The sequence below is a fragment of the Battus philenor genome, unplaced genomic scaffold, assembly GCF_028537555.1.
Source record: "Battus philenor isolate CCGP_79_NKW_IND1 unplaced genomic scaffold, ilBatPhil1.0.hap1 SCAF_8, whole genome shotgun sequence".
Classification (NCBI taxonomy): Eukaryota; Metazoa; Arthropoda; class Insecta; order Lepidoptera; family Papilionidae; genus Battus; species Battus philenor.
The window spans coordinates 8,163,660-8,173,860 of record NW_027181748.1 but is presented as its reverse complement, the minus strand read 5'-3'; the positions used below and the strand labels follow the sequence as shown (position 1 = coordinate 8,173,860).

The 10,201-nt window shown below is 30.2% G+C and overlaps 1 protein-coding gene across 1 annotated transcript; it reads right to left on the bottom strand.

The window, feature by feature from the left end:
* Nucleotides 1–2,053: 2,053 nt before the first annotated feature.
* LOC137931720 (venom allergen 5-like) lies at nt 2,054–5,713 on the bottom strand. The gene is made up of 6 exons (XM_068775212.1): nt 5,614–5,713; nt 5,422–5,540; nt 4,904–4,985; nt 3,700–3,884; nt 3,004–3,101; nt 2,054–2,270 (listed from the first exon to the last, which is right to left on the bottom strand). The coding sequence occupies exons 1-6, from the start codon at nt 5,666–5,668 to the stop codon at nt 2,168–2,170; spliced, it is 642 nt and encodes a 213-aa protein (XP_068631313.1). The 5' UTR covers nt 5,669–5,713; the 3' UTR covers nt 2,054–2,167.
* Nucleotides 5,714–10,201: the final 4,488 nt, after the last annotated feature.

Here is a 10,201-nt window from a genome sequence, read left to right as displayed (position 1 = left end):
TTAAGATAACGAAAATGTAAATAAAATCAAAGTTTACTAGATTGTTTGATATTAAGTCCAATGGGTGAGGATCCATTGTCCGTACATAATTCTTTTTAATGGCCCCGTTATTGTGGACCTCTCGTAGTCCCTATCTTGTTGTAGGACAGGGTTTGAAATTCTTTAATGATTTTTTCACTTTCTTTTACTTTTATTTCCGTAGTCTTCTATCATTCCTCGTATGATCTGTCTTTCCTCTTTTTTCATTATATAATTTTCAATCATTCTTATACATATTTATTTACGTTCATTCATTGTCTCACTACCTTCGCCTCGTTCCTCAAATATCACATATCCGGGTTATATGACATTTCATTATGTTAATTTATATTTATTTTGTGCTATTTGACATTGTTATTTAATATGTTAATTTATTACGAATTATCACAACTTATTCAGTTTCCAGTTACTTAATTAACCTAACATTATTTTAGGTTTTTATTGTTTCTTCCTACTTTTTTAAATTCTAGTTTTATTTTTCTTTTCTCTACCTTCTGTTTATTTGGTTGCTTGACCGACCTGTATCAGTTTTATTTCTTTTTATTGCGTCCTCCACTATCTTCCTGCAGCATTTGAGGAACGCTGGCCTGTTATTGTCATCTTTCATTAGTGAGGCGATGCTGTCCTCGTTAATCTTTTTGCCCAACCGGTATTCAAAGGCAAACCCGGCTCCTCCGAATGCGGGACAGTCGGCTTTCAGATGCACCACGGACTGCTCCACATCCGTACATTAATTTAACCTTACCTACAAAATGGTGCAGAAACTTTTCGAGGCAAAAAGCGACGCATCTGTGTAGATTATTTTTTAAAAATACCCGAGCTCTAATGAATTAACTAAAGCGGAAGGTTCTAGCAAGAAATTAAAACAGTGGGAAAATCAAATGGCAGTATAATAGTAAAGGTTGAACTAAAAAACGTCATCTGTAATTATGTAAGCTCTCAATAAATAAGCCTATTTAATTATTGGGTAATAGACCTTGATAGAAGGAAGCTGCAACAGTAATGTGCATTATGAAAAGTATGTATTTCAAGATTTAATATTATATTACAATCATTCTGAAAGTTTTTAGAATGAAGTTTAAAATAACATCAATAAATTACATTGAAATCAAAAACAGAACTCCAAAGTAATCCTCACGAACTATCAGAAGAGAAATGTATGTACATTTCTCTTCTCTTCTTTTTTGTCTTTTGTTTTCACAAATCCGCGGCAACTTAAAATTGTGTTTCAATATCATTATGGATTAAACTTATAGAATTCCAGCCTTCTAGCAAAACTACCTTAAATTTTTCTAAGTAACTGAAGATGAGCGTGGTCTCTTGTTTTATCACAATAAAAGATTATACTCCTTCTGTCTAGCTTAGGCCGTTTAGTTCCAAATCCTCATTTTAATGTGGTCACTTGTTGGCAGTAGAGTTCCAAATCAGTGGATTAACTTAGCAGTAAAATCTGATGTTATACAATACTTCTCTAATTCCACCATACATACAGCATCAACCTTACGGCGAATTAATCCGTATTTAGCCACAGTCTGTAAAGCCTGACCTATCTTCAACCACGACCTTTTCGCGGAGCCTTGTCGTACGTCTACTTTTCATTACCTATCACCAATCTCTATAGAAATAGTTCGGTGTCATTACGATTGAATATAGAATCAGAAATTAGAACACGGTTCGTTAGAATTTTTTTTAGTGAGCTCCTGTGTTACCCAAATATCGAGATTTTTGGATACTCAGATTCATTCAAATAGGTCTCATTTTTATTGATATCAATTTTAAATTTTTTAGCTACGTCATAATTACTGATATGCCGGTGTTGATCCACTTTGACATAAAAATTGTCGGATTGAAAATATGTTATTGTTCATTATTGCTACTATGCAGGTATTGACTCCATATACATATAGATACTTAAACATATACATACAAATATTAATATAAGCTACAATATAAATTAAATAATTGTGACACAAAAAAAGATGAGTAATAATAAAACATTCGGATAATCCACAATTTTAATACATTTTAAACATTATCAAGTAAGATGAATATTTTACGCATATAGGGTAATAATTAATTATATTTATGATGTATACAACAAAGTTAAATAAGAAAATAAATGAGATTATCAACACTTGTCGTACGGACGACTGCAATCGCCGATGCTGCACTGGAGGGAATTGCTTGTGCCTTCAGATGTTTTGTACGGTGTTTGTCCTAAGTAGTTTCCACTGAAAATAACAATTTGGGTTTAAATTTAAATATTTTACATGCCCGGCCCATTACAAACAAAATTATGAACAGAACATGAAACAAAACAGCTAAGGAACGATTTGGAAATATACTTATATTTTCCTTACATTTCAGCCATAACTGAACTTTAATTATATTTATCTAATGTGCGTATTTATAAAAGTGTTAAACAAATAATCAATAATGAATTCAAAAATAAAGGGAATAGAAAAATTGATAATGACTATATAGGACTTGCTTGTTTTATATTTTTTTAGGCCTTTGCCTTGCAGTGAGTGTGTATCGGCTGACAAGATGATGATGAAGATGGTTAATAATGCTCCTTGCCCATAACAATATGGTGCTGGCCAAGCAAAAAAAAATCCCGCGCAAAAAAAAATCCCGTTAAAAATTTTTAAAAACAAAATCCCGCGCAGCATTTGTGCTCGTCATCTTAAAACATCATCATTTGTGCGTTTTTGCAAAGTTATTTCTCTCACTATGATGCCTGTAAACTGCCGTAAATTAGTGATATTATTTCCTATCTTCAATTCAGCAATATCTTTCACTATCTGAAAGCGTCGCGTTGGAACCTACCTAAACGGTCCATCCCTAAAAGTAAACCAGTCAGTAAAACCTGTTTACTTATACGCTACGTCTAATTAAATACATTTACATATATAAAAGATCCATGTTAATCATGTAATTTTTCTTCTTTTATCAAACACTTACGGGGGCCCGTAATTGCAGACAACAAGGAAATTTTTCATATTGTCCTTCCAGTACTCTGAAATTCCACAACCAATGTACGTTGTATCAGCCCACGCCATCTAAAACCAATAACATAATATCTAGTAGTTAAAGGCATTAAAGCAAATATAAGTGAAGCAGGTAATTTAAAGTTTTGTAATGAAAATAATTTAATTAAAATATGAATCAAGAAATTTAAATATTGTCTTATTAAATGCTTCGAACTTTTATAATCACCGTTTCGCGTTCTAAATGTTGTAACGAAGATATAATAAAAATAAGATATCACTAATTATTCAGAATACCGTGCTGGTAATAGCTGACTCACCGGCCGATTTTATAATGTTAAAAATAATTGAAGATTCAAAAGTGCATGTAAATACTAACACACTAACTACTACTAACACTAACAATATCTTTGTTAAATAATTTTCTGAATTTATTAAACAAACTAAATACATTAATTGCTACATGTATCTACAACGCTTAACATGAATCTCTATGAATAAACCTCATATAATAAAAAAATACAAGTTTGGGTGAAAAGTGAATTTGTTGCTAGAAATATTCGCCACGATTCTTTATTGTGTATTTGAGATTAGCGTATACTCTATTTTGAAAACATGTGGCCGTTAAGATATGCAAAAAAATTATTTTTTTAAACAAAAACTTTGTTACCTGCGTATAATGTCCAATTTGATGCTTGGAAGACCCGTCGAACTGGCTACTTGTTATAGGACCATAAGTAAAGTGTTTATATTCATCAAACCAGGCGTCAAGACAGCTGTTAATATTTATTTTGCTATTAGAATCGGTCGAAGCAGTCCAACATATGTTCTCGCCAGTGCGGAATCGACCAGAGCCTAAAAATAAAATCACATTCACGTAAACGACGGTACCCATTTGATTAATATTTCCATGTTAATATGAGATGCATATAAACTCATTTTAAAATAGCTACTGCTTTTAATAAATTGGGACAATTTTGTATGTCAATGTGGGAAAAATTTAAAATAAAACGCCTTAAAAATAAACACAAAGTAACATAGTTTTGTCCTTATGATTATTATATGAATGAATTATATTATAATTGTGCATTATTTGTTAAAATTACGTGTCATACTAGTTATCCCCGGACCGCTTCGCATGGCGTGAAATATAAAAGCTAGTTTGAAAACATACGTTTTTTAATTAATATAATCCAACAATTATTGTAATGAAAGAAGCCAAACCCTTTTGCGAGCGAAATTTCGTAAAATCGGTTTGTTGAATTCTACTCGGCGAAAGAAATTTTCTTAACAACTCTCTAGGCCCCATGGTTCTAGAGATAATATATATATTTATATATATATATATGTATATATATATATATGTATGTATGTATGTATATATACATATATATATATATATATATATATTATATCTAGAACAAAAAAGGATAAAGGTTTATTAGTGGAAAAAACGAATTTACGCGATAATACGCTACGGGTCAATTTTGTGCGAGCTCCATACATACATACAGCCATCTACATATACAAACCTGCATGCGTACATATATGGTTAAAAATGATTAATATCTGATATACGAGCTTACTACCATTAAGAGACGTATTTTTAGCATTAAAAAGGTTAACAGCAATAATAGAGCTTTTAATCCATTAAACTTTAATTAAGCTGACCAGTGTACTAACAGTAATTCAAAATTAATAACGAATTAATACTTTTAGTAATCATAATTTAATAAAGTGAGCGATTAGTCAATTACTGCAGGTGATAACGATAATACTTCCATTAGTGGCATGCATAGTAGCTCTATAATTTTTTAAATTTCCCAACTTTAGTGGCAGAAATTAATCAAAGAGTATAGAAAATGATTAATCACCAATAGTTTTATCCGGATTATGAGCCAATTCATTTCTCGTAGCCCATTTTGCCGCCTTTGCAGCCAATTCACTGTCCCAAACCTAATGGAATAAAAAGAACAATATTATGGGCATATCTAAACTGTAAGGAGATTTGGTTTCCATTAATTTAGTAATTATTATAACCAATATGATAATATTTAAACTTAAGAATTTTACTATGGAAGCAACAGTATTCCGTAATCGGTATATTGCATAGAATGAAGCTTATATTCTCTTAATGCTGTTTGAGGCGTACAATTTTCAATGGTTTTCAATAGTGTCAAAAAATAGCCAAATATTTTTACTGCCCAACTGTCAACAATAACTAACGTTTATTATTTGTTTAATATAATAAAAGTTTAATTTCATACTGTTAACACGTTTTTTAAAAGAGGATTTATTTCTTCATGTTAATAATTGTGATATTTAAGGTTTCGATGTTAATTTTGAAGGTATTGAATAGATAACAATCATAGGCAGAAAAATATATAGGTACCATAAATTTCATATTCGAAGCAGCGGGTTGTCCTTCCACCTTTCCTTGTGCTAACTGCAATCTCCGGGAATTATGTCCATCGACAAATGCACGAATTTGATTGCATGATAAATTCACCACTGAAATTTTCATAATTATTCAATTTACAAAAATCTATATGAAATGTGTTTAAACTGTATCAAATATACATACATTTTGATTGAACCAAAGCACATGACGCTAAAATAAGAATAAGTTTAAAATGCATTGTTACGTTATCTAATGAACGCCGGTAAAGCAAAGCGACGACTGACTTTTGTACGCTCGATGCTCATAATTAAGTACTCACCGTTTATATATTAGCTGATAGGCTTTTGAAGAAAAACAAAACGTCTGCGCGTGACCTATGACAAATTCATAAAAGGTCTTTAAAATCTAGAGAGAGTATTCAATGATATTTATTACGACATTCCTTCATTTAAAGCATATGAATATCCGTAGCCATTTAAAGTGTGAACTATTAGTTTTAAAAGGGTAAAATTTAAAATATAAAACTGATTACTATAAATTTTAATTTTTAAACAAAATTCAATGCGTAATGAGAGTTGTCTAATTAAACACCTTGAAATTGGTATTTGAAGGTTCATCAGCTTTTTATTTTTTTATAGGGTACACAAAAGGGTACAAAGCCAAAGTAGTCAGTATCAAATAGTTTTTTTTACGATAAGATATGTTTCTAGAACGCACTCGCAACTATTTATAAACAGCAAAACAAAGGAAAAACTCAAGTTAATAATTTTGTACAACGCACTAATGTTAAAGAATTAAAATCTAATTTAATTTATCTTATAAAGACATCAAGATTATTATTACAAATATCTACAACAATACAGTCCTAATATAGTCTTTATTGTGTAAACTCCATGTCCTTATTACAGGATAGTAAAAAGATCTATCATCTTGTTGCGAATCTAAGAAAGAGTGGATTATTTTAGTGAGATTTTAATAACTATATATATGCATATGCTTTCATTCATTATTCATAATATTATTTTAATACTTGCGGACTTTCATGCAGTTGGCGAAAAACTCATTTATTGATTTTAATTAATTAATAAGGATAATTTGCACTAAATTTCAAGTTCTCTGAAAGTTAATCATCGTTACTTATTTTACTGTATAAATAACACTCGTAACTATCAATGTACATTTTTCTTTTCCTGATTTCTTCCCACAAGCTTTCTCCTGCACCTAAAAAAAGAGTTACATTTATATTACTGATTTAATTTCAATACTGAAAGTTTTTAAAGAATCAAAAATAAAAAAATATTTCCTTATAAACATTTTTTTTAAATAATTGCATTGACAATCTTTGCTTCGTTACATCCCATAAAACCCTATTGAGAAGCATTTGGCCCATTTTCATTTAACGGCATTTTCGAACGTAAATGTTGCGTTAAATGAAAGTTTTTCTTTTGAAAATAAATAAAACTGTAAGGAAGATGCCTCAATATTTCCACATCTGCCACTTAACCGTTCATTTGGCAGAGTGCTGACGTGGTATCCTGATAAAGGAAGACACCACTGCATGGATCAAGTTCTCGAATTTTTTCAGACAAACAAATGCTAGTGTAGCACGTACTAGATAACGTTGTTTTATAATAGCTTGTTCGAATAAAGTACGTGACTATAATCTTTTTCCTCACCCTACTCCCGTCTTAATTGGTACAAGCTATTTTTCTAAAGGAAACATCCACTATGAAGATTGACACTTGGTCGCAGGGTCATAAAAATAGATCCAAGTTTTGTCGTTTATAATGTGAATCGATAGCTGAAAAGCTGTTTCTAATTTGCCGGGAATTTGTTAAAATAAATGTCAGAAATGATGACAAGAGAATTTTAAAATTACTTTTTAATATTTTGTTTAAAGTGGCCAGTCTAAAAACTTTCAGTGTCACCAACTTACAGGTTTCTTTATTTCCCACTCACGCGATGATTAGTGTAGATTTATTAGTATAGAAGTTAATTAGCACCTGTTATGATTTCAAATATTATATATTCTTCAAACGAAATGATTTTATGAAAATTTATATATTTATGTACTGAAAGGAATTAAGAACAAAATGCGGAGCAATAAAATAGAAACATGTCAGCTGATAATTTTCAACAACAAGACATAATGTGTAAAATTTATTAAGTAATAACATAACTAATATTTAATTTAAAAATTTAAAGAAAGTCTTTTATCGCAAGTTTAATGTTAGATGACGCACTGTGCCCACTAACACTTCTGTCATCAATAATGACAGGAGTGTTACTGGAATTCCCACCGTAACTTCCCCTAGCGGGCAGGCTCTCCAACGAGATAGACATTTTACCAGTAAAAATTCTTTCAAATATCTTGTAAAAAGAATACTATCCAACTCAGATTTACGTGTTTCAAGTGCACCCGATACCGTTTTTTTTATCGAGGCCCTTTGTCACACTTTGGCAAACAAAGCAACTAAGGGGTCAGCGGCCTTCCAATCAGGTGGAGATATATATATACACATATATATATATACATACATATATATACATATATTTATACATATGTATATAAATGTGTGTGTGTGTATGTATACGTGTTCATATATATGTATTTATATATATACATAAGTAAGAGAGAACAAAAGTAACTCAATATCTGTACGTTTAATGTCAGATCCTTGAAAACAGAAAAAAGATATGTAAAAAATAAAGCCACAGAAATTAAAATAGCGAGCAAGGAATCTAGAGAGACGAAGAATAGAGAAGTTTAGAGGCCCAGTACGGGTTTCCAATGACTCCTAAGAAAGGCAATTTTAAGACCAAAACGTGTTTTAAGTTATTACAAATAAAAGCTTGTTATTATTCGCGTAAATGGAAGAAGTAAACCCTTAATTTACACGTCATGTATTTAAGAATGAAAAGTTAAATGGGCTTATTGCGTCAAAGTATTATGCACATTTTCCTCCCTAAGTGTAAAAAGCCAATATTCTAAATAACATAAGGACTGTCAGACTGGAGATAGACAGCATAAAGAATCGCTTTAACGTCTCGAACGTGCTCGGAGTAAAATCGTTGTATCTTCAAAGCATGTTTTTCTTGTTTTGTTTTATGAAATCAATGTCATGCTCAATACTATCAATGTTACTTTGAAGCAATCGATGACAAATTGTTCAGTTCAATGATGATTGATCGGCGGGCTACAGAAAATGTGGCATGTGCTTTCCTTTTAATTCATTACTAATATGATAGCACGACACCGTTTTGGTAAATGTACAAATGAATAATATTTACCAGTGTATTATAATACAAATAATAACTGCGAGCTCTTATGCTGTTCAATTTTATCTTTTTTATTTTATTTTTCAGGTTTTAAAAAAATAATTCGTAAAAAATAATTACAAGTTGACATTGCAATTACTTTTAAATACGGTATAAAAAATGTGTGTCGTAAATCTAAATCAGCATGTATTACGTATAAAATAAATAGACAGCAAATATAAATGTTTAAGAACTTAAAAATTTAAAAAAAAATTTAAAAGTACGTATACTCGTATATCCAAATGAAATGAAAACATGAAAGTTTGTCCGTTTCACTAGTCCATTTGCATTTCAAAATTTTTTCGATGATTTCGAAAAGGGCGTTCCGTAATAAACAAACACTAAAACGTTAGGTAAACATGCGTTCGTTAATCCGTTTTCCGATGTTAACAATAACAAGTGTGCAATAATTTATTTATTTTCTCTTTATTATATTTATTTATTTATTGTAATATACATCAACATAGGATATAAAAAGTAATCAGATGGTTTTATCGAACACGGCTGTTTCTTCCAGACAATTGTTGAATCGCCTGGGTTTGCATATATAAATAGAGCAGACGGTTATGAAGTGATGCATGGCATAGGAAATGACTATACATATAATACAGGTCAAATTAATTAAATATGTATAATATATATATATATATATATATATATATATATATATATATATATATATATATATATATATATTTATACGAACGCGCTACCTCCGCGCGGTTTTACGGAGTTTACATATTAAACATTTTTATTAGAATAAATAATCAATATAACTGACGTTTCAATTTCATAATTAAAAAAATACTTAAAAGTAAACAGCAGAAATTCATACTTTTTTAATTTTACATTATTTTAATATTCATCATATAAATAAAGTTTTCTAAATTAATAGGTGTTATTTTAGTGTGGCCCGCCAAAATAATTAAAAATTGAAATTGTCCTTTAATTAAAAAGATTGCTATCCCCTGATCTAAGATATGTTCTGAAACTTTATCATATTTGCGTACACTAAGGTCAATAAAGGATTTGTTCACTTTGTCAAGACGAATTTTAGGCTTTACGATTTTTTTAATTTCTAGTATATGTTTGTCACAATTTTTGTACGTATTCTGTTGTCGATAGCAAATTAATTGTTACTCCAGACTTAGCAATGTTTTAGCCATTTCATCGCGCTTCGACCTTTTTTTCGATTGATATTCTAGTATGTAAACTGCTTTTATACCCAGTCATCATAAGCAAAAATTGATTATGTTAAGCTTTAGAGATCTTAAAATTTTACAATTGAACTGCGTAGTAACAACTTATGACAAACTTACATGACTACAATAAATTTTTATAACTTATATTGGACGTGATTTCCAGGACAAAGGAAATTTACCACACCACAAAATAAACCACAAAACCGTCTTGAATGCAAATATAATGTTGACTAACGTTGGAACGTGGAAGT

Coding starts and splice junctions, on each gene's coding strand:
- LOC137931720 (XM_068775212.1), bottom strand. CDS start 5,668: ATGCATTTTAAACTTATTCTTATTTTAGCGTCATGTGCTTTGGTTCAA. Junction 4,986..5,421: donor CTTCGAATATGAAATTTATG/GTACCTATATAT, acceptor TTATTCCATTAG/GTTTGGGACAGTGAATTGGC. Junction 3,885..4,903: donor TAATCCGGATAAAACTATTG/GTGATTAATCAT, acceptor TTTTATTTTTAG/GCTCTGGTCGATTCCGCACT.